Source organism: Scyliorhinus canicula, chromosome 4, assembly GCF_902713615.1.
Source record: "Scyliorhinus canicula chromosome 4, sScyCan1.1, whole genome shotgun sequence".
Lineage (NCBI taxonomy): Eukaryota > Metazoa > Chordata > Chondrichthyes > Carcharhiniformes > Scyliorhinidae > Scyliorhinus > Scyliorhinus canicula.
In genome coordinates, this window is record NC_052149.1 from 201,295,438 (window position 1) to 201,320,638 (window position 25,201).

Below are 25,201 nucleotides of genomic sequence, written 5' to 3' on the forward strand. Positions count from 1 at the left end.
GCCCAAGCAGCCACAAGTTTATTCTCCTGCAGCCCATCTGGCTTATAGTTCAGCCCTCGCTAGAGTGATCACAACAAATTAAAAACTTTGAAAAAGCTTGCTGTGTAAACCATGGCAAAAACTATTTTATATAGCAGCCAAACACTTCAGAGTTTATTTCAAGGCTGTCACATATGTAAAGGCTCGCAATGTCTGCAAATATTCTATTTGGTGATTAATGATGCTAGATAATGCTTCCTCTCCTTACTGTGTTGAACAGCCTTGTTGCACACTCCTAACTTTCTGCTTCATGTTACTACAAGTTGATGTCCCGTCTACTGGGGTGTAATTGTGCGAAACATTAGTACGCACGTTGGTATGAAATTCTCCTGGTTGCTATTATAATGAAGGTAGTGACCATTAGTAAAATGGTTGACAGAGCTTAAAAAATATCACAAATACACTGGCTTGTTAACATTGCAGAGAGTGATTTGCTCACAGATGCACATGGTTTCACACTGCAATTGAATGAGACACACAATCATATGTGAACAGCAAGGACACATCATGAGGTGAAAAATCGCAGTACCTGGATCAGAGTCTTGCTGCTTTTCTCGTTTCCTCCTTTTCTTTTTACCCTACAATAAATAATTTACAAGGTTTTCAAATCTATCTACATTCTGAGTGACAGCTGTTCTCAGATATTAAGCATTTCTAGAATCTTGTCCATTCTTTAAAAATTGCACGTTTTTACTGATGGCGCGATTCCCACTTTGTAGGAGTATTCCTCCAGATCCAGAAGGAAAATTTAAGCTCTCCTGACCTGGATTCTACCCAACCCCCATCTTTTTTTATCCCATGCAATCCTCCCTGGAATGGAACATGATGGACTCAGTAATGTCTTGGCCACTTTACCTGCTTTGGGTATATTAAGCAAGAGGAGGGACCATCCCGTTGGACTAAACGGTCACAGAAGAGTCACAATATAATGTTTTTTAAATGATGTCAGTATTTGAAGAAATAAAGAAAACAAATCCTTTGTTTTGAAGGAAACGTAATTATTCATCAGCACACCAGAGAAAGTTAACTACTGAAATGTGGTAAGTCCTCAAATGTGGGAATGCTCTGGAGGAGGCATGGAGTGGTGAAAGGCCTCCTTAGGAGAGGGAGGGGCAATGAAAGGGCATATCACCCACATCACTCTTGTACTGTACATTTCTTAACTTCCAACTGAGAAGCCACAATCATGGGGACTGCCTCTACTGGACAGAACTCGAACGATTAGGAGATGCCGCAAACGTGAGATGAATTTTTTAAAAAAAAAGGAAAAATAAATAAAACATGTTTTTTTTCAAATGAAAAGCTGACTGAGCAAATGAGGAATATCTACATACCATTTGGCCTTTTGGTATTTGGAGCTAACCTTTGAAATTATAACATGAGCACTTTGTGGTTCCCCAGAAGGCGGAACATTTCATCACCACAGTGTGCTTTGTTAGTGTGGGACCCACTGTACTTCCTCTGCAATATCAGGACCAGGAAACATGACCTAGTTTCTCATTCATGTCTCACTAGATGCCAGGGGCATCTGCACAAAGAAAACACTGGGAACAAAATATTGGAAGCCTAAATTTTGTTTTGCAAAGATGACGAACAAATTCCCATCAGAGTGGTGTGTGTGTGTGTGTGGGGGGGGGGGGGGGGGGGGCTAGTTGCCAGTTTGGCACTCAGAAAGAACAAACAAGTGAAAGTGTTTGATCGTAATGCTGTCAGACTATTCCGAATGAAAAATATGTGGCACATTCCAGTGGACGGAACCATCAGTGAAGTCTGATAACTTACAAACCCCACAACATCGAGGATGGTTTTGCCTGACTGAATGGAAAATCCAGCCAGGTTAAGATTTTCTTTCAGTGACTGTAGCTTAGATAACTAAAACCTTTCTGCTTTTTGCTCTTTTTTGAGGAAGTTCTCATCCTCAATGTTGTGATTATTATTTACTCCCACAGATATGTGTGTTGGATTCTAGCACTAGCCAAGTCTGTTTGGAGACATCTAAACGATTGGATTATAGGGTGTTGATCATTGGGAATGAAAACATTTACTCTCCGATTTGGCTTTCAAATAATTAATATAAGTTTTGCTCCTACGATTAGCCCCTCAAGAATATCCTGTGAAACTGGATTGAGGCATCGCCTATTCTGGACTCTTTTATTTTATTTCTCTTGCTAATATTTCCCCTCCCCTGCTCTCTTCTGGTTAAAAATCAATAAATCCTTCACTGTCCATTGCTCGTTCCTACCTTTTGTTTGAGGACAGATTGAGTTGACTAGGCCTGTGTTCACTGGAGTTTTGAAGAATGAGAGGGGATCTCATTGAAACATATAATATCCTGACAGGGCTGGATAGATTGGATGCAGGGATGTTGTTTTGTCTAGCTGGGAGGTCTCGAACATGGGGGGGTCACAGTTTGGGGTTACGGGATAGGCCATTTAGGATTGAGATAAGGAAAAACTTCTTCTCTCAGAGGGTGATGAGCCAATAGGATTTTCTAGCACAGAAGGTGGTGGAGGCCAAGTCGCTGAATCTATTTAAGAAGGAAATGGATAGATTTCTAGGCCCTAAAGGTGCCAAGGGGCATGGGGAGCGCACTGTGGTATGGCATTAAGAAAGAGGATCAGCCACGATCATATTAAATAGCGGAGCAGGCTCAAAGGGTCAAATGACTGGCTCATACTTTTTGTTTACCTCACTCAAGTAGTCAGTTATTGTGTGAACCTTGATAGTGAGCTTTGGCAGGCCAATAATGTGGAATAGGCAATGAAACCTGAGCCCGACCCAGTCCATACCAAATATCTGCACCCATATGCACAATTCAAGCATTCTCACATACACATATATGCTTGCACAGAGACCCTCTAAAAGGGGTCACTGGACAGTGTGGGTAGCCTGGCTGACTTCCTCCTAGTCTGTGAGTTTCAATGACTACTGTAGTAATCTGACTGATATTAGTTTGTAGAATAGTTTAATATCCTGTTTGTGCGACATTCTTTATGGTATGAATTTTGGCGAGGGCGGCACGCTGGCACAGTGGTTAGCACTGCTGCCTCACGGCGCTGAGGACCCCGGTTCGAATCCCGGCCCTGGGTCACTGTCCGTGTGGCGTTTGCCCATTCTCCCTGTGTCTGCGTGGGTTTCACCCCCACAACCCAAAGATGTGCAGGTTAGGTGGATTGACCATGCTAAATTTCCCCTTAATTGGAAAAACAATAGTATGAATAATGAATTTTGGCACCGATCTGTGCTGTTTTCAGCATGCTTGGTGTTCATGGTGCAAGTTGACCCTCAAAAATGATTATTTCTGTTTTGTGATGAATGAATTTAATAAAATTTGCAATTGTTGGTAGCTTATCCCAGGATTTCAGTGTGTATGTTGTGCAGAGAAAAGAAATAGAATTGTTCAGATGGCATCATTAATTATAGGTGGGAATTTCTGACCCCGCCCACCATAAGGACTATCCATTCCCACCAAAAGTCAATGGACCTTTGGCTGGGCTACCAAATTTCCTGTGGCGGATTCCACCACAACGGGGCCAGAAACTCCTGGCCTATGAGAAACTCTGAAACTTTCCTCGAAGCTTCGCATTTATTCAGGTATGACGAGAATGGCGAAAACATAATTAGAATTACAGCTAATCCTGACTACTACAGATCACTGGACAGTGACTTACTCGGATAATGACCCTTCTTATGCTAAAGTTTAACTCAGAGTTGTCAAATACCTTCTATGTAATATAACGATCATTGTCTATCCCTGTAATTCTTCCCAAAGCCTTTTTCTGGTTTACCTAACATTTCCCTTTATCCAGCCACTCCTAATCATATTTTGCCGAGGTGTTGTATTAAACAATAAAGGTGACTTGTTACTTTGAACTAAGCACCCTCCTTTAATCCTTATCACATCTTAGAAAGTTTTACAAACCGAGCAAAACACCAGGAAAAGTTGTCAAAAAGCCAGTGAACTTCACCGCATTGTACAGTGCTTGGAAGGATGGGCCAACAGTGCGAGGAAGTATGGACCAGGAAGTGCCAGACTATCTAGTCATTGCTGCCAATAAAGGGTACTTTGCTTGAGTTCAATGTCCCTTGATGAAGGAGGGGGAAAGTTTGCCCGAGGTTCTGCTCTTGAATGCTATCTAACGACCTGACTGAAAAATGTACATTTGTGGACATTGGGTGAAAATAGAATTGACTGAGATGCTCTCCTCAATCAAATACACTGCCAAAACTCCCTATCTAGTTTCACTCATAAAGACTGGCTACATGGCCAAGGTGTTGAGAGGCTACTCACACCTCTAGAACTGCGGTGTAGGTCACGTTAGTGTTATCAGGAAAAAAATGGCATAAAGATATATTGACCATAGACAATGATCGCTTTTTGAACAACCTGTAAGGTACAGCATTGCAAGGTAGGAACACTATAGAGCACAGAATCTGTCAAACAGAATGTACCCTGAATTTATAGAATGCAGAACCAGCCAAGAATCTACATCCAGTCAACAATCTGAATACTGTGCCTGCTGGCGAGGCCGTTACAAGCAGCTTCAGTGTCTTGAAGATAGGAGATCAAAAATTAACCAATTTCACACTTCTAATTGTTAGTTAGTTGACCTTGGTTAGAAAGTGTATATGGGTGAAGAGAGGATCAAGCTTAGAAATGATCTCCTCTCCATGGTTAAATAACCTTCAGAACTTGCTGACTTGCCTCATGTGAAGAATAGCCACTTGGTAAGGCACTGAGGGCTCCCGGCACCCGTGGGGTCACCACCTTCAGAGGAGGAGAAAAGGGGGAGAAAATTGGGGAAAATATAGATGGTGCTGTTATATTCCAGAAAATTCCACTGTCCAGTCTGATTACAATCAGCTGCTTTCTACTACTAAATATTAGCAATAATTGATTTTTTGAAAGTCAACTTACATAGTTATCCCTGGCAGACCAGCCTGGATAAAGCTGCATGTGTAGTTGCCGTTCTTTTCTTGCCAATTCATAGTACTTTGCCTGTTCTTCACGGGAGAGGGCATGCCACTGCAAATAAAAATACAACAATGTCGGCTTTAGAAAACTTTAGAAATATTTGGCCACTGTCCTATGTGAAAAGTGTTTCCCATGGTGCCATTGGGGCAGCACGGTAGCACAAGTGGATAGCACTGTGGCTTCACAGCGCCAGGGTCCCAGGTTCGATTTCCCACTGGGTCACTGTCTGTGCAGAGTCTGCACGTTCTCCCCATGTCTGCGTGGGTTTCCTCCGGGTGCTCCAGTTTCCTCCCACAGTCCAAAGATGTGCAGGTTAGGTGGATTGGCCATGATAAATTTCCCTTAGTGACCAAAAAGGTTAGGAGGGGTTATTGGGTTACGGGGATAGGGTGGAAGTGAGGGCTTAAGTGGGTCGGTGCAGATTCGATGGGCCGAATGGCCTCCTTCTGTACTGTATGTTCTATGTTGGCATCTGCATGATACTTCAGAAAATCTGCATGGATAGCTTGGATTGTGTGCCCACTGGAATTCTTTCCCTCGTTCTATTCCCTTGATTTAGCAAGATGGCATCCATAGTTCAGGTAGTTTTCTTCTGTTCCAGGAAAATTAGCTGTCTTAAAGGGCGTCAGAGATAACATGCTAACACCCCATTAACAACAATCATTCCAGGGACAATGTCATGATGTCTCAGAGGGGGAAGGTTAATATTGGTTTATATGCAACCTGTTGACCTCAAGTAGGAAAGCAGAAGAGAATAAGTATCCTAACTTTATCTCTACACTTGGTGCTCTCCATCCATTGAAGTCTGACCATAAATATTAAACAGCACGCCTGAATCCTGAGAAACAGTAACTAATTATGAAGCCTTCATTTAGAAATCTGTTTGAATCAGACTGCAGAATTGAAAAGCTTCATTGGTTTGATGCATTCAATATTTCTGCTTGAGTATCCTCAATGATTGGGAATATAATTTCTCTGTGTGAGATTAAGCCATAGAGACCAGGAAGCTCCTAGTTTCAATTTCAGGCCTGAGCTGATTTAGTTGATCTCCATTGGGATTGAGTTGGAGGTGCCACATTGGTTTCTGTCAGTTGATGTTCCTGCTCCTCACTATGAGCTGTTGAACTGCAGAAGCTCATCTCATGTCTACAAATGATGTCACAGGGAGCAGCATAGAGATTTGATTTTGGTCAAACAGGTAAATATGAACAATTATAGGATAGCCTCACTGAGCTGGACAATAAAGAAGGTACTTTGAAGAAGGATATCATGGTCAACACCATCAAACACCAGAGAAAGGGCAAAGGGGGATATTACATCACAGTCTGAGAAACAGTAGAGGTCATCTATGAACTTGGTTTGGATCAGTGCAGTGCTGTGATGGTGATAGAATCTGCAACAACTTGAACTTTAATCAAACAACATCTCATGGGGATGCACAGCAGCGTAATCAGACAAAAATGGATTCCACAACAGAGAAAGAGATATAAAGAAGGGTATGGTCAATGAAAGCGGAGTTTACAAAGGGCCTTTTTGCAAATGGGGGAGAATTCCAGACTTTTGTGTGGATTAGGTGCCTAAAAGCAAAGGTGGGGGATGTACAGAAATGTTGAGATGCAAGCATGAGAGTCCAAGGTGATGTTGTGGATTTGGAAGAGGTTATAGAGATAGCAGAGGTGACATCACTGCTTTGGCACATCCTCAGGATGGAAAATGGATGCAAATCCATGCCTTTTCATTATGGTGAGGTAGCTGGAATCATAAGAACAGTGGGATACTGAAAGCCCTGTTTTAATGATGCTGCAAGCTTGACTTGAAAGCCCTAGACATCAATTCTCACACCTGGAAGATACTAGCTGAAGACAGAGGAAAATGGCGACATCACCTATGGGCCAACATGTGCCATCAAGATGATCAGTGGCTACAGCGGCTTGACAACAGGCAACAAAGCTAAAAACAATAACAGCTGATAACCACTTCATATGGTGGCACTTATGGGAGACCCGTCTCTCATGATTAGTCTTTTCAGCCACCAGCAAAAGTGCACTATATGAACCTTTCTCATCCCTAATAGATTTGACTTGTTGCATATCCATCATCCTAGGTAGATGGAAGGATGCTAACGACAGAGGTAGGGAGGGACAAGGTCATGAATAATAATAATAATAATCGCTTATTGTCACAAGTAGGCTTCAATGAAGTTACTGTGAAAAGCCCTTAGTCGCCACATTCTGGCGCCTGTTCGGGGAGGCCGGTCTGGGAATTCAACCCACGCTGCTGGCCTTGTTCTACGTTACAAGCCAGCTGTTTATCCCACTGTGCTAAACCAGCCCAGAAGGGATTTGAATACAAAAAACCCTGATTAGAAAGTTTCAAATATGGAATTGCAGAAAAGATGAGCACAGATTTAGGAACCAACAAGACAATTCAGGACTTTGGACATGAAAAGGGATAGGGTGGTTGTTTGTTAGGACACAGGAATTAAATATTTTTGAGGTGGGGCCCGATGATAGAGGGAACAGTATTTGAGAAGAGAAAAACTATTCACAATGTCACCCTGGAAGGAGGTCAGGGAGGAGAGTCCAAGGGTCAGTAGTTTAGTCAGATTGGAGTCAAAGGGAGCAAGAGGTGTGCTTCATGGTGAAAATGTCTTGGAGAGGGATGGTGGGGAGAAACGATAGAAAGACTCTGGTTCAGGGCTAAGGCAGGTGGAGCCTGAAAAGGGGGTGAGCTTCATGGAAAAGGGGATTGTAGGAATTAGCAGAAACAATCCTTGGCCCCAATTTTAATTGCCCCATCTGATAGAAACTGGTTTGTGGATGTGTGGAGTGGATTTAAAATATGATAGAGTCACCCACACTACTTAGATCCAGCTGCCATCCCATTTGCTCTGATATTAATCTGGTTTTATAAACAGATCAACCACAAGGACCATCACCAGGACCCAACTTGGAACTTTAGTGAAGTCTGGAACGAACAGTATTTTTAATTTCCTTGTCAGGTAAATCAGTTGACAGGTGGATTCCTTGACCAGATGGTTAGGTTAAAGATTTATTTTAGGTTTCCTTGTGGGTCAGAAGGAGCAGAAGTCCTCCTCTGGCCCTCACAAAAAAACCGTGGGGATCCTTTGTCCAGGGCTATCATGCTCCAGACCATCACCAGAATCTGGGGAAGGTGCTCCAACCTCTGCTCTGTCTCCCCTTCCGATTCTACCCATAACCTCCTCCCCACTCCCGAATCCCAGCTCCCCCCTCTCCAATCTGCCCAGTTCCTTCCCCCTGCTTCTGATATCTGTTCAAAGCCTTCCCCCTCCCCATACAATCTTTCCACAGTGATTCCGGCTGTGGCTTCCTTCCACCAGATGCCCACAGTCAGGTTGTTAATCAGGCTGGGTATCAGCTTCCACGTGCCCGGCCTTGTTGGGCACATTCCCTTCTACCAGATTCCCCATATCATCACTGTCGCCCTGTGAAAATCAATACCAAAGCAGTCCAATAGCTTCTCACTACACTGTTGGAGGGGAAGGTAGAGAGAACAGGGGGAGAGGTGCAGAAGTAGTCGGTCAGTCGTGGAGAAGAGATACAAGAGATTATCAGTGATCTTCCTGAATGATCATATCAGAGGAGACTGAGGCTCAAAAGCTCTTCAAGTGGTCTAACCAGATCTGGTAATGGATGCCTAACCCAATTATCTACTAGATATATGTCCATATTTCTTTGACTTGAGGGGATAAAGTTGGGGAGATTGAGATTGGCTTTATGACCCTTGAATTCATAGCACAACAAATTTGCCAATTGTCCATGAAGAATAGCATCTGCCTGAGGGGCCTAAGGACTGTTGACACCCTGTAGGTATGAGTTATTCTCTTTAAGTGTGATCAGATATTAATTTATTGATGGCTGGCAGTGACATTTATTTTCACTTACTCTTCGACCCAAAATTTGATTGATGGCTGCGCTCTCTTTCAGAGTGCACTCAGCTACGACCTTCGCCCTCATTTCTTTCATGTAAAGCATAAATGCGTTGAGGGGTTTTTTGATAGTAGGCTTTTTACTCTCTTTTTCCCTTTTTGGTTCAGGATTCGGTTTCCTAAAGGACAAAACAAAACGTACATGGTTAAAGAACAAATTGAAATAACTTAAGTGTCAGAATTCTTTGTTGATAGGCACAGAGTGATGAAACGAAACAAAACATTGTCCTTTCGTTTCTGAGAAACTGAGTTTGAATCAATCCTCGATGGACAGGATGGAAATTTCCCTTTCTCACTTTCAGTTCATGTTTGAGCATTGAGATGAAATGAGTTTCGTGGATCGGCTAAGATGTTGTGGAAAATCTAACTGAGCAACAAAACTGCCCTATTCAGTATGACTGATGTGTCAAACTTATTCCGAGAACCTTCTAGAATAAGAAGATAAGAACAATGGACCCATTTGAACCATCAGCAATCTGTTCACTAAATCAACGAGTACAATTGCAGATGTTTGACTATCAGGGATGGTGACACAGGCATTCTGTTATTGAGTTCGTTCAAACCAACCAGAACATGTTAAATTACAGATATAGGCTGTATATTTGAAAAGAAACATAATTTCAAGATTGCAATGAGGCTGTGTATCATTCCTAAGGATTGAAAAAAGTGCTTTACTAGCTTTGTAAACAAGATGATGTAACTCTGACTATGATGAAAGCACCAAATAGGAAAATCTTCTGCAGTTTTTGACATGCAAGGGTAGATTTTAAATCAGGCACGGAAAGCCAGGAGAAACCATTGAAACTTCCCACCTAGGGGTCCGTGGGGCGCCGAGCCTGTTTCTGGGCCAGTCAGTGGCCCACCTGCTGGCTGCTGTAGTTCAGGTGTTCCAGATAACACAGATATGGTTTGGCAGGTGTTTGCAGATGAGAAGGGATGATCAGGGGATCACAGAGACCTATACATGTCCTGAAAGGCCCAGAGGAGAGGCAGAAGGAATCATGGTGTTTCAGCTGGCCAACAGGCTGTTAAAATTGCCTCGGGATTCCATCCGAGAGACAGGACACTGTAACATGCCTGGATGAGTGCAGTGCCAACAACACTCAAGAGGCTCAACACCATCCAGGACAAAGAAGTCATTTATTGGAACCCCATTCACTACCTCCACGAATACACAGTGGCAGCAGTATGTACGATACAAGACACACTGCAGCAACCAGCCAACCCTCCTTCGACAGCATTTCCACACCCTTGGCCTCTATGGCTGAGAAGAATGAGGGCAACAGACACATGGGAACACCATAAACTGCAAATTCCTCTCCAGGCCACAAAGCATGTTTTTAAAAGTATTTTTATTGAAGTGTTTCCATTTGATCAAATATCACAACAGGACCACTGGAATAGGTCAGCACAGCAAAAATGTCTCAACGTACATGGATACAGAGGAGGAAAGTGCGGTGCACTGGCCAAGTGGTAAGCACTGCTCCTTCACAGCACCGAGGACCCGGGTTTGATCCCGGCCCCAGGTCACCGTCCATGTGGCGTTTGCACATTCTCCCCGTGTCTGTGTGGGTCTCACCCCCACAACCCAAAAAGATGTGCAGGTTAGGTGGGTTAGCCACACTAAATTGCCCCTTAATTGGAAGAAAAAAATAATATGCAGAGGAGGAAGGAAGCAAACAATAAATCGATAAACTCTACTTAATGGCTCTCTACATATTACTAGAGAACAAGAGAGAGGAGGGTAAGGCCTTGAAAACATGGTAAAATGGTGAACACCTTCCCACGCGGCGACTGCCCACAATGACCATGAGAATTCGGCATAAGATCATTGTGCCATGTTCGGAGGCACACCAGTACATATCGCTTTCAACTCCACCAACAGCAGAGGCACCAATGACACACTGCAGCCTCTTCTCTTTAGATACCAGACCATCCTGTACTCCTGCAGGAGCCAATCAAGGATTCTTTAACCCCACCAAAACCCAAATCGAAAAAAAAAACCAAAGAAAATTCGCGAGAACCCCAGTTCTAAAAGGATATTTAATATATAGCACAAGATGCAACATAACCCCAACCTCGGGCACTGTATAGAATGATCATCATTCCACATATTTATACAGAGGACCAGCAAATATTCGTACGAAAGGTCCGGATTATAGTCAGTGCGGTCCGTGCCGCCCACCTAACTAACCGAGTCAGGATAAAAAAGGAAAACTACCAGGAGCAGAGGGTCTCAGGATAAAATAGATCAGCACACAACCATAAGCCCGTGACTCTCTGACACACGCCCCTCACCATAAGACAAATAAGAGAAAAGGCTGCTCATTTGAACTTCACTCAGCCTCTCATAATCTCTTGGCTAAGAAGGAACATCCCAAACATTAAAAAAAAATTTTTATTCAAAGCTTTTTACATATATACATGAAAATATCAGAAGACCAACACATCAACATGAACAGACACCACAAGAAACCAACCTCCAGATACCAACACCCTATCACACCCTGCCTTCCTAACATTTCCATCTTATCCCTCCCCCCACCCCTAATAAGGGAACCCCCCCGTAACCTAATAGACCAAATCAGGACCTGCAACAGCATGCTGCTAACCCAGATAAGGAGAAGAAACCCCATAAGGGAGGAATGTCCGGATCAATCAAACAACGTCAGGCATAGACAAGCACTGTACGCCATTACTAAGAGGATACTAGGGGAATAAGCAGCACTGCCTCAACAGAGACAAAAACACTGCCAGCTCAAGGAAGACCCGACTACAATGAAGGGACTCAGGAAACCACCTTGTGTGATGAATGTCGGAATTGTATTATATTTCATATTTGTGGCAGTAATGTTATTAAAGGCCTGAGTTGAAGTATATTTTTTGCAGTGATATGAGTAAAGAACCTAGGTTACGGTATCCAGTGTGTGTCTGTTAAAGCTGTAATTAAGAAGTCATAAAAGGTGAGGTTGCGATTTATTATGAGCATTTACTTGTTTACATATAGAGGGCTAATAGGCTATTGTTATGACTGCTGGAGATTCCCTGGAGAGAAGATAATTTATGAGGGGTTGCATTTAGTGCTAGCTAAGCACGTCATGTGACATCTTAGTGGGATATAGATGATATAATTAATGGGGGGAGCCAGGTCTGTCTGTAGTTTTGCAGTTTATAGCAATAATCTGTCCACTAATATTTATCATTCTTCAGAAAAAACAGGAGAACAGAGTAAACATCTCACATAATCTCCACAACATTATATAGTACTTGAACGTAATTCGTAACACACCATCCAACCCAAGACAAGTTAAAAGGGGCAGATTTTGGTTCCTAGACTTAGTCCAGTTGTTAAAACCTCCTTTCTCTGAGAAACATTCATTGAAAGTCCTGAGAGAAAGCATGAATGCCAACAATGACTTCATTGCATAGATGATCATGATTGCTGCTATAATTCTTCTAAAAATCATTAAACAGCACAACAAATGCTTCTGCTACTGTTGTCACATGATTCGCTAAGGTTCAAATACAGCAGCTGCCATTTGAAGCAAGCCAATGGAGCTTCCTATTCTCAGGACTGAATCTGTCTCCGTCCCAGAAAATCTCCCCAATATGGCAAACAAAATGGCCCCCGTAAATGATGGAAAGGGTAGACTTTATACACCAGACCACAACTACCATTTTCTTTGATTAACTGCACATTAATACCCGGATATTTAAAGATGGAGAATGTTGGCTATTGAGACTTAATTCTAGTCATAAAGGAATATTGTCTGTTTAATATGTTGCATCTGTTTGTAACTTCTATCTCAAATTGGAGGCTGATTCATACTGTGCCAAAAATAACATAGCTCTTTAATTATGTAATTTATAAGTAACAGTTGCTTTAACATTCCATAGAGCCAAAAGGATAATTATTTCCAGGTTCGCACTTTCCTGTGACTCTAAATTAAATCAAAATCATCCTTATCTTCTGTCTGTCCTCATGATGCACATTAGCACTGGGAATCAGATTTCCCTCATACATACATAACTTAAATATGTAATTTCCTTAAGTGTATAATTTAAAGCCTTGGTCTCCCTCCCACTGAAAATGTGTTGTCCATAGGAATTCAGTCTGTTAAACTCCCTTGATGCCCTGCTGAATAGAATTACCACCTATTACAGAGTCATACAAACCAAAAGATCTCCCAATTGATCCCTGGTTTATGCTGAGTTAGCTGATTTCAGCCCAGTTGGCAGCGAGAGGTTCCACAGTTGGTCTCAATGCAGGGAGAGAATCAGCTATGGCTTACTCTCTTCATTACTACATTACAGTAAGTGACTATACTTCATATGTACTTCACTGGCTGTAAAGCGCTTTGAGACGTCCAATGGCCATGAAAAGTGTATATAAATGCAAGTCTTTCTTTTTCTTTGCTCTCCAGTGCCCCTGCAGCAAGTGTGTGCGTGTTTTTATTCAGTGATTAAATGACGAGCCTCCAAGTTAAATGATTTTCCGATATTATTGGCTGGGCTACCATGTTCGTAATCGCTGCTTGGGCAAGGCACTGGAGGGTTGCCATTACGTGTGGAACCAGATCTCAGCATGAGTCATCACTTACAAGAGAGGAGCAAGAAAAAGGAAGAAAATGCATTCAATCTGAATAGCATGGTTCACTTTTTGTGAACTTCATAAGAGGCAATGTTGTTATGATAGAGCGTATGGGAACCTTTTTTTATTGTATAAGAAGAACTAGAAGAGTTTGTGTCGGTTATGTCACATTAATGTTCCTGGTACGAAGAACATTCCAATCCAAAAGCACATGGGTAAATTCGGCAACTATGCTCGCTCTACCTTTGTCGATTGCTCTTCAGCTTTCAGTACCATGTAACCATTCAAAATATTGAAAAATTAAAAAACCTTGATATCAATCCTACTCTTCTACTTTGGATCTGTGAGTTCCTTCATAACAGGTCCCAAGGGGTGTTAATTTACAGGATTACCTGGGACCCATGTTTATTGAATACTGGATTTCATTAAGGCTGTGTACTGTCACCTTTACTTTGCATTCTCTATATGAATGATTGTCGATCAGAGTCCAAGAACATTATGCTCTTGAAGTATGCTGGTGATAAGTTACTTGTTGGTCTCGTAAGGAATAATAAAAGAATTGATAGGAACTCAGAAAAGTTTGTAAAATGGTGTGACAACAATTCTCATAAACTGAAAAAAAACCAAGGTGAAATAACGCGTTCAAGGCTTTAGGAAAAAGCCAGTTAATAATATTGTTCCCATGAGGATTCATTGAAATAGTTACTAACTACAGGCATCTAGGTATCAAAAGGGAACAGTGTTTATTTTTGTTCATGGAACATAGATCTATGATTCTATGACATCCCTAATTGAAGGGGCAGTTAAGAGTCAACCACATTGCTGTGGGTCTGGAGTCACATGTAGGCCAGACCAGGTAAGGTCGGCAGATTTTTTAAATAGAATTTACAGTGCAGAAGGAGGCCATTCGGCCCATGAAGTCTGCACTGGCTCTTGGAAAGAGCACCCTACCCAAGGTCCACACCTCCCCCCTATCCCCATAACCCAGAAACCCCACCCAACACTAAGGACAATTTTTGGACACTAAGAGCAATTTAGCATGGCCAATCCACCTAACCCGCACATCTTTGGACTGTGGGAGGAAACCGGAGCACCCGGAAGAAACCCACGCACACACGGGGAGAATGTGCAGACTCTGCACAGACAGTGATCTAAGCCGGGAATCGAACCTGGGACCTTGGAGCTGTGAAGCAATTGTGCTAACCACAATGCTACCGTGCTGCCCTAAAGGATGTTAGTGAACCAGATGGATTTTCCCGACAATCGACAATGGTTTCAAGGTTCCTCCAAGGTCTCTTTGGTTTCAGATTCCAGCATCCACAGTAATTTGCTTTTATCCAATGGTTTCATTTGACTTTTTAATACCAGATATTTTATTGAGTTCAAATTTCATTACCAACCGTGGTGGGATTTGAACCAACGTCCCCAGAGCATTACCCTAGGTCTCTGAATTACTAGTCCAGTGACAATACTACTACGCCACCGTCTCCCCACAGATGTGATCACCAAAGGACATACGCGATTATACAACCTCAGGAAATTTTAATCATGGAATTTACAGTGCAGAAGGAGGCTATTCGGCCCATGTGGATCTTAAAATCATGAAACTCTCGTGACCAGCTATAGTTGAGAGATTGTTCATTTTTGGATGTCTCTCCTGTCATTGTTGACTTCGGAAAGTTGACTGTTCAAGGGTAAATTGATTATTGAACCAGGGAGAAAGGGTATTGAGTGGATGTTTCTGCATAAAATCTGTTCCCGAAGAATTTTGGCAAAAGCAACAAGTGTCATCAACAATGAGAATCACAGCTGCCGTTTAGATTAGTAGGGGGAAGCTTTAGGTACCTAGGCATTCAAGTGGCGCGGGAATGGGACTGGCTGCATAAATTAAATTTGGCCCGGCTAGTAGATCAAATGAAGGACGATTTTCAGAGATGGGGCGCGCTCACGTTGTCATTAGCTGGGAGGGTGCAGACGGTGAAGATGACGGTCCTCCCGTGATTCCTGTTCATGTTTCAATGTCTCCCCATCTTTATTCCGCGGTCCTTTTTTAAACGGGTAAAGTAATGGTTGAGCGGAGTGGGGGAGAGGGCGGGCTGGCGTTGCCAAATTTTTAGTAACTATTACTGGGTGGCGAATATAGCCATGATCAGGAAGTGGGTGGTGGTGGAGGGGTCGGCATGGGAGCGAATGGAGGTGGCTTCATGCAAGGGCACCAGTTTGGGGGCGTTGGTAACTGTGCCTCTGCCGTTCCTGCTGGCACGCTACTCCACCAGCCCCGTGGTGGTGGCGACCCTGAGAGTCTGGGGGCAATGGAGGAGACATGTGGGAGCGGAGGGAGAATCGGTCTGGTCCCCAATCTGTAATAATCACCGGTTTGCCCCGGGAAGTATGGATGGGGGCTTCTGGATATGGCGGAGGGCAGGGATTAAGAGGATGGGGGATATGTTTATAGAGGGGAGCTTTCCGAGTCTGAGGGCGCTGGAGGAGAAGTTTGGGTTGGCGAGGGGGAACAAATTCAGGTTGTCAACCTTCCCGCTCCTACCGCTAAGGGGGATTCAGGACAGGGTAGTTTCCAGAGGGTGGGTAGGAGAAGGGAGCGTCTCGGACATTTACAAGGAACTTTTGGGGTCAGAGGAGACGCAGACCAAGGAACTGAAGTGCAAGTGGGAGGAGGAGCTGGGAGGAGAGATAGAGGATGGTCTATGGGCAGACGCATTGAGTATTATCAACGCGTCCACAACATGTGCCTGATGCAATTTAAGGTCGTTCACCGGGCTCACATGACAGTGACCCGGATGAGCAGATTTTTTGGGGTGGAAGACAGGTGTGCAAAATGTGCGGGAGGACCAGCAAACCATGTCCACATGTTCTGGGCAAGTCCGAAGCTTAGGGGATTTTGGCAGGGGTTTGCAGATGTCATGTCCACGGTGTTAAAAACAAGGGTGGCACTGAGTGCAGAGGTGGCAATTTTCGGGGTGTCGGAAGACCCAGGAATCCAGGAGGCGAAAGAGGCAGACGTTCCGGCCTTTGCGTCCCTAGTAGCCCGGAGACGGATACTATTAGCTTGGAGGGACTCAAAGCCCCCAAAGTCGGAGACCTGGCTATCGGACATGGCCAGCTTTCTCTGTTTGGAGAAAATCAAGTTTGCCTTGAGAGGGTCAATGTTAGGGTTCGCCCGGAGGTGGCAACCGTTCGTCAACTTCTTCACGTCAGCAGAAGGGGTGGGTGGGGGTTAGTTTAGCTTAGAGTTGGGGGTTAATAAAGGTGGGACCTGTAAGGGAGGGAGACGGCTTTTGCACTATGTTTATAGTTTCATTTACATTGATTATTGTGTTGTTGTTATAATACAAAAGCTTACCTCAATAAAATGTTTATTAAAAAGAACAATGAGAATCACCTCAAGACTCCTGATTGAGTTCACGGAAACGGCTACAATCCCTCAGATGCAGAACAATCAACTCCTGAACTCGTTGTTGCCCCTCTCTGTATGGACAAGGGGATGCACCCATAGTGGGACTCTGACTGATTATCGTTATGTATTGGAATACTTTGCAATACATATTTTAATTAAAGTTAGATCTCTGTGACAGGGTAATTTTCTTTATTTTATTGTCATCATTCATTTATATGTAAGTTTTCAATGAGCAAACATGTACCTTAAATGAATTTATGCCTGGATAATAAAGCAAATTGAATTGCAGTGACACTGTGACATGAATTATCTCATCATATTATGTTTACAAACAATTGGGGAAAGACCTTGGCCGGAATTCTCCAGTCGTTGGGACTCTCTTTTCCCGCTGCCCGTGGGTTTCCCGGCGGCACGGGGTGGTTTTAATGGGAAATCCCATTAACAAATGGCAGGAAGTGAGAATCTCACCACCAGTGAACGGTACTCCACCGAGAAACACGTGGTTGGGGACTGGAAAATCCTACCCCTTGTATGAAGGTGAAGGTTTAAAAAAAATATATTGATGCATGAGCAATTACTCAAAGACGAGAGTTGAATACACTAAGATGTGTGGCCTCCTACAGCAGCTGGCAAAATGGCTGCTGTACGGGGAGCACACATATTTATACTCCACCTACTGGGCGGAGCCAGCAGGCAGGGAACTACCCCCGTACCTGTAGTACAGGGCCTTACCACAAATCACCTAATATATACATCAGTGGTGACTACCACATTCACCCCCTGTTAAAATTGAGTCCGGCAGGGTGGTGGAGAACTATATACAAGTACATGTTTTAAAATGCAGAGAGAAAAAAAATTGAGTCCAGCGGGGTGGAGGAGAACTATATACAAGTACATGTTTTAAAATGCAGAGAGAAAAAAAATTGAGTCCAGCGGGGTGGAGGAGAACTATATACAAGTACATGTTTTAAAATACAGAGAGAAAAAAAATTGAGTCCAGCGGGGTGGAGGAGAATTATACAGAAGGATGATGTTTCAAGAGTTCCGATCAAGTTACAGGTTCAGTCGGTCCGGAGCCTTGATCTGCCGCTGGGAGCGCCGCAGTGGTGGTGGCGATTCCGGTGTCAGTCTGGTCCTCGGTGACTCCAGGAGCGTGCTGAAATCCTCATCATCCTCGGGCATGGGCAGGGGGACTACGGATTGTCCTGGGGCGGGGGTTGCGGCTGGGTGCGCCGGTGAAGGGGAGGGTGGTGCCGGGCTGGAGGGGTGTGTGTGTGTGTGGAACCTGCTGGTGCCAGGTCCCTGAGGGAGACAGTATCTTGGCGGCCGTCGGGGTACGCTACGTAGGCGTACTGCGGGTTGGCGTAGGGTAGCTGTACCCTTTCAACCAACGGATCCGCCTTGTGGAGTCGTATGTGCTTACGGAGGAGTACGGGTCCTGGAGCTGCAAGCCAAGCCGGGAGCGACACCCCGGAGGTTGACTTCCTGGGGAAGGCAAAGAGTCGTTCATGGGGTGTGTCATTAGTCGCAGTACATAGAAGCGACCGAATGGAGTGGAGTGAGTCGGGGAGGACCTCCTGCCAGCGGGAGGCCGGGAGACATCAGGACTGTAGGGCCAGCTGGACGGCCCTCCAGACCGTCCCATTCTCCCTCTCCACCTGCCCGTTTCCCCAGGGGTTATAGCTGGTCGTACTGCTCGAGGCGATACCCTTGTTGAGCAGGAATTGACGCAGTTCATCGCTCATGAATGAGGATCCCCTCTCGCTGTGGACGTAGGCGGGGAAGCCGAACAGAGCAAAGATGGTGTTGAGGGCTTTGATGACGGTGGCAAACGTCATGTCGGGGCATGGGACGGCAAAGGGAAATCTGGAATATTCATCGACCACACACGTACGTGCTTTGGTCGGTGGAGGGGAGGGTCCCTTTGAAGTCCATGCTGAGGTGTTCAAAAAGGCGGGAGGCTTTCACCAGGCGCACACGGTCTGGCTGGTAGAAGTGCGGTTTGCACTCCGCACAGACCTGGCAGTCTCCAGTGATTGCCCTGACTTCCTCGACGGAGTAGGGAAGATTGCGGGCCTTGATGAAGTGGTATAAACATGTGACTCGTGGGTGACAAAGATTGTCGTGCAGAGTCCGGAGTCGGTCCACTTGTGCGCTGGCACATGTACCTCGGGATAGGGCATCGGGGGGCTCGTTGAGCTTACCGGGGTGATACAAAATCTCGTAATTGTAGGTGGAGAGCTCGATCCTCCACCTCAAGATTTTATTGTTTTTGATCTTGCCCCACTGTGTGTTGTTAAACATGAAAGCTACTGACCGTTGGTCAGTAAGGAGAGTGAATCTTCTGCTAGCCAAGTAATGCCTCCAATGCCGCACAGCTTCAACGATGGCTTGAGCCTCCTTTTCGACGGAGGAGTGCCGAATTTCGGAGGCATGGAGGGTGCGGGAAAAGAATGCCACGGGTCTGCCCGCCTGGTTGAGGGTGATGGCTAGAGCGACGTCTAATGCGTCACTCTCGACTTGAAATGGTAACGTCTCATCGACTGCGTGCATTGCGGCCTTGGCGATGTCGGCCTTAATACGGTTGAAGGCCTCGTGAGCCTCGGCTGTTAGGGGAAAAAGAGTGGATTGAATGAGTGGGCGTGCCTTGTCCGCATAATTTGGGACCCACTGGGCGTAGTAAGAAAAGAACCCCAGGGAATGTTTGAGGGCCTTGGGGCAGTGGGGGTGGGGGAGTTCCATGATGGGGCGCATGCGGTCGGGACCGGGCCCCAGAACTCTGTTCTGGACCACATAGCCGAGGATGGCTAAGCGGTTCGTGCTGAACATACACTTCTCCTTGTTGTAAGTTAGGTTGAGGAGAGTGGTGGTGCGGTGAAACTTGGCACGGTTGCCGTCATGGTCCTGCTGATTGTGGCCACAGATGGTGACATCGCCAAGGTACAGGAAGGTGGCCAGCAGCACGTACCAGTCGACCATTCGGTCCATTTCCCGTTGGAAAACCGAGACCCCGTTGGTGACGCCAAAGGGAACCCTGAGAAAGTGGTAGAAACGGCCATCTGCCTCGAAGGCAGTGTATGGGTGGTCCACCTTACGGGTGGGGAGCTGGTGGTAGACGGATTTTAGGTCCACAGTTGAGAAGACCCGGTACTGTGCAATCTGATTGACCAGATTAGATATGCGTGGGAGGGGGTACGCATCGAGCTGCGTGTACCTATTGATGGTCTGTCTGCAGTCCACGACCATTCTGTGTTTCTCCCCAGTTTTCACCAGTACCACTTGGGCTCTCCAGGGGCTGTTGCTGGCCTCGATGATGCCTTCCCGAAGCAGTCGCTGGACTTCAGACCTGATGAAGGTCCTGTCCTGGGCGCTGTACCGTCTGCTCCTGGTGGCGACAGGTTTGCAATCTGGGGTTAAGTTTGCAAATAGGGAAGGTGGGTCGGCCTTTAGGGTCGCGATGCCGCACACAGTCAGGGGTGGTAGGGGCCCGCCGAATTTCAATGTTAGGCTCTGGAGGTTGCTCTGGAAGTCCAGGCCGAGTAGTAAGGCAGCGCAGAGGTTGGGGAGGACGTAGAGGCCGAAGCCGGTAAACTCCACGCCCTGGACAGTGAGAGTGACTATCCAGTACTCCCGGATTACCACGGAGTGGGACCCGGAGGCCAGGGAGATTCTCTGATTGGCGGGATGTACCGCGAGGGAGCAGCGCCTTACCGTATCAGGATGAATGAAGCTCTCGGTGCTCCCGGAGTCCAGCAGACAGGAGATCTTGTGCCCATCGATTTTCACGTTTGTAGAGGTGGTTGCTAGGTTGTATGGGTGAGACTGGTCAATCGTGACTGAGGCATGATGCGGCTGGTCGTCGATGGTGGCAGACGATGGGGTGCCCGGGAGGCATGGGTCCTGGTACGATGGCGGCGCCCATGGGCCACACATGTCGTGGGGAAGACAAGATGGCGGCGCTTGATGCTCCTGGGGAGGACAAGAGGGCGGCGCCCACGGGCCGCACGTGGTCCGAGGAGGGGAAGATGGTGGCGCCCACTGGCCATGCGTGGTCCGAGGAGGGGAGGATGGCGGCGCCCACTGGCTGTATGATGGGGGGGGGGGTCGGAACAATAGCAGCGACTGAGCGGGCCTGGCCCACCGCAGAGAAGTGCCCCTTCTTGCTGCAGGTCTTACAAAGGGCGCTATGGGCCGGGCAGCATTGTCGGGGGTGTTTTGGCTGCCCACAGAAGTAACATCTGGGGCCCCCAGGGTTGGTTGGCGGGCGCGCAGCACAGGCGTGGGGTTGGCTGAGTGGGGTCCCCGTTGGGGCGGCCGCCTGCGGAGTCCACGATGCATAGGAGGGGGCCGCTCAGCCGGGGGTGTAGGCCTGGATGTTGCACGAGGCGATTGTCAGTGAGAGCGCAAGCTTTTTGGTTGCTGCGAGGTTGAGCGTGGCCCCTTCTAAAAGGCGCTGGCGGATGTAATCTGACCTTATCCCCCTAACAAAAGCGTCCCTCATAAGCAAGTTCGAGTGTTCCGTGGCCGTGACGTTCTGACAGTCACAGTCTCTGACTAGGGAGATTAGAGCACGCCAGAAATCTTCTACTAACTCACCAGGGAGTTGACTCTGAGTAGAGAGGATGTGTCTGGCATAAAGCGTGTTAGTCCGCTGAGCGTCGTTTTCTTTCAGTAGCGCCATGGCGCCGTCGTAGGTCAGCGCGTCCTGGATAAGCAGAAAGACGTTGGAGCTCAGCTGCGTGTGGAGGATCTGAATCTTCTGAGCTGCCGGGATAGGGTCTGGTGTAGATCTGATGTAAGCTTCGAAACAGGCTAGCCAATGTTCAAAGTCCCTTTTGGCATAGCCTGATTGTGGATCCAGCTGCAGGCGATCTGGCTTGATGCGGAGGTCCATCTTCTGAAAACTTTAGTGTATTAAATTGATGCACGATCAATTACACAAAGACGAGAGTTGAATGCAATCGAGGCTTTAATACACTAAGATGTGTGGCCTCTTACAGCAGCTGGCGAAATGGCTGCGCTGTACGGGGAGCACACATATTTATACTCCGCCTACTGGGCGGAGCCAGCAGGCAGGGAACTACCCCCGTACCTGTAGTACAGGGCCTTACCACAAATCACCTAATATATACATCAATGGTGACTACCACATATATCACAGAATGATTTTGCATAAAATACTATAATGCAAGAGAAAGAATGTTGTGATAGTAATGTGATGTCCTTACCGTTGTTCCAAGAAAGTCTAATGAAACTAACCCCTAAAAAATGCTCACGTTTGTAGAACATCACCTATTTCCTGCCATTTTGGAAAAGTTGGCAAGTAGATTGGTTTTGTGGAACAGGGCAAATGTAGCCCAGAGGAAGCTTAGGCCACAAATCGGGCACGTGCCCAATTTTGTCTTTTGCTTCCGATTGACATGTATTGACAATATTTTATATGGATTGACAAATATTTTACAATAGATAACTCAACATTTTGCTGTATGAATTTCTCACCCTTTGTATCAACAGCAGAATCTCACAATTTCTGCCTTAAGGTACTTTTTTCAGGCACAGGAAGTCACAAATTTTGGTTAGGATTACAAGTATAGATCTCTGAGTATTGTGATTGTTTTAGCAAAAGTTGGCTTTCATTCTTTCTCTGCTGGCCACCATTAAATCATCTGCTGTTTTTTTCATAGGGATGTAACTCCAGTTCTAATAATTCAGTTGTCAGACAATGTTCACGTTTCAGTAAATGCTAGGACTACACAAACAAACAAAAGCAATCATTGCTTCCCACATATGCACATGTAAGCAGTGCTACATATTTTCAGCCTCATTACTTACATGGATCTCAGTCCATTGTCATACTGATTCATGTCCGGTTTGCCAGAAGCACTCACAATGGCAGGATGGGGGATCCCTGTAGAGTGCATGCCTGGAGGGCCTAGCACCAGAGGATGGGGAAACCTGCAAACAAACAAAATTATTTTCGTGTTATATCTTCCACAATGACGATAACTTTGCGCAACTCAGGATGCCAGAATTGTCTTTTAATTTGCTATTCGAAGTGTGTGTGAATAGACCTGGCACACATGGGCAAATGAATTAAAGTTCCCAAACGGTGTCAATAAGGCTGAAGTGGAATGACACTTCAGAAATAAAGCGGCTGAGTGCATCAATACTTAACTGGACCACATTCAATCCATGGCCTGTGCTGAGTTAACTGATTATGAGTGTCAGTCACAAAGGTAGGAAGGGGTTAAACTAACAACCAAGCTCCCTGCTTCCATTTGCGATCAGGTGATTCCTGCTTGAAAATGGTGGGATATGATGCTTCTCCCCCTCCCCCCCCCCTTACAATTCAATAGCCTTTCAACACTCAAGCCTGGATTAAAATGTGAAGAATGGTCACTTGGGAGGGGTTGGCAGCCATGGAGCTGTAGTCCCATATGAGTCAGTGACTTTAGAGGAGGGGAAAAACTGAAAAACAATTCAGGAAAGCAAATTGGGGTAGAAGTTGTGAGGCTTTGTTGCTGGTACAGATCGTTGATAAACATGGGTAGAAATAGAAGCACAACATAATAACCCAAATTTGGCATTCTGCCTTCATGTCTAATGAGGCTTGGGGGAAGAAGATCATTTTGGACGGTTGTGCAAATGAGTGGCATCACATAGCCAGCCCATCGTCCCCTTCTCCAACCCGCACTGACTTTGATAGAACTGAATGTTAATACTGAATATGGTGTAAAGCACAAGGCTGATGTAATACCGTCCAATGTTGAATCATAAATAAATTGAATAAATATTTTACAATAGATGACTAAATATTTTGCTGTATGAATTTCTAACCCTTTGTACCAACAGCAGCATCTCACAATTTCTGCCTTAAGGCATTTTCTTCATGCGCAGGAATTCACAAATTTTAGTTAAGATCTGTCAGGTCAAGAGGACTAATCGAACCAGGGTCGCTTTATGTAGTACCACAGAGCAGCTAAAACAGTCTCAGAACTGATGCCAACATAAATTGGCACGTTGGATATGGTTAATTCCAATGGTCACAGAACCAGACTTCAGAAATGAAATTCAGTGTTGGACACCCATCCCAACCACACGCACACTTTCCATAGTGACTGAGTGGAACCCTCATCTTTCCCCCTAATTCATAACCTTAAGAATCCCAGACAAAAGCACATCATTGAAAAATAAAGCAATCAAGAAAGTTACAGTGAATCCTGGTGGAAAGTTTGGTGATAATTAAGAAACCAATGAGGAGTACCATTTATAATAAATAGATGAAAAATTAAAACAACTTTTGTTCATTTATATTTAAGTCTTGGAGGCCTTGATGATGCCTGCTCTTTTGTCACTTAATCTCTCCCGTCTTCCACCCTATCATAGATCTTTTGTTCTTTTCCCCCCAAAGCTTCTCTCCTGCCTTTGTACTTGGCATAAAACCTATGATATCTCTAACTTTTCCCACTTATGATAAAAGATCATCAACTTGAAATGTTAATTCTGGTTCACTCTCCACTGAAATATTTTTTACGTGTATCTAAGATTTCCAACTTTTGAGGTACTCTGCTTTTGTATCAGTTCAGCTATACTTGAAATAAAGGCAACTCTTGGAGGAGCCATGAGGTAATTTTACCAAGAAAAAGCATAAAGAACATTATTTTCTTTAAAGAAATATTTAAACTGTTTTTCTGTCATTCCAATTTTCTTTCTTCTCCCGAGGATACAAATTCATATTGGGATACTTTGCCAAGGGGCAATCGTTTGTCAATACCGTACCATAGCAGCTGTTCTTTATGTGTCAGCCTGGATATAAGCACAAGCAAGTTAATCTATCATTGGGGAGGCACACATAAGCCAAACATTTATACACACAATGTTCATCAAATGAACATGGTTTTCGAAAGATGTGCAGGTTAGATGTATTGGCCATACTAAATTGCCCCTTAGTGTCCAAAGATGTGCAGGTTCGGTAGGTTACAGGGATAGGGTGGGGGAGTGGGCCTAGGGAGATGCTCTTTTGGAGGGTCAGTGCAGACCTGATGGGACAAATGGCCTCCGTCTACTCTGTAGGGATTCTATAGATTTTCATCATCACCTCATTGGAGATTTGACAACAAACAATAAAAGGTTTCCTCTTTGATTAGTTTTTTTATAAACTGTAATTGCTGCCCTTTGTGAGAACACAGCAGCATTTTAAGGGATGAGCTC

General features: G+C 45.1%; 1 protein-coding gene across 6 annotated transcripts in view; it reads right to left on the bottom strand.

The window, feature by feature from the left end:
• Positions 1–25,201, bottom strand: part of tcf7 (transcription factor 7) — a 265,368-nt gene that overhangs the window by 26,343 nt on the left and 213,824 nt on the right. For 4 of the 6 annotated variants that reach the window (XM_038795899.1, XM_038795903.1, XM_038795902.1 and 1 more), the window contains 5 exons: positions 22,823–22,945; positions 8,941–9,103; positions 4,958–5,065; positions 4,745–4,807; positions 569–617 (listed from right to left, as the gene is read on the bottom strand). In XM_038795899.1, the coding sequence (XP_038651827.1) occupies positions 569–617; positions 4,745–4,807; positions 4,958–5,065; positions 8,941–9,103; positions 22,823–22,945 (506 nt within the window). The remainder of the gene's footprint in view (positions 1–568; positions 618–4,744; positions 4,808–4,957; positions 5,066–8,940; positions 9,104–22,822; positions 22,946–25,201) is intronic. The other 2 variants (XM_038795900.1, XM_038795905.1) reach the window with 1 other exon arrangement.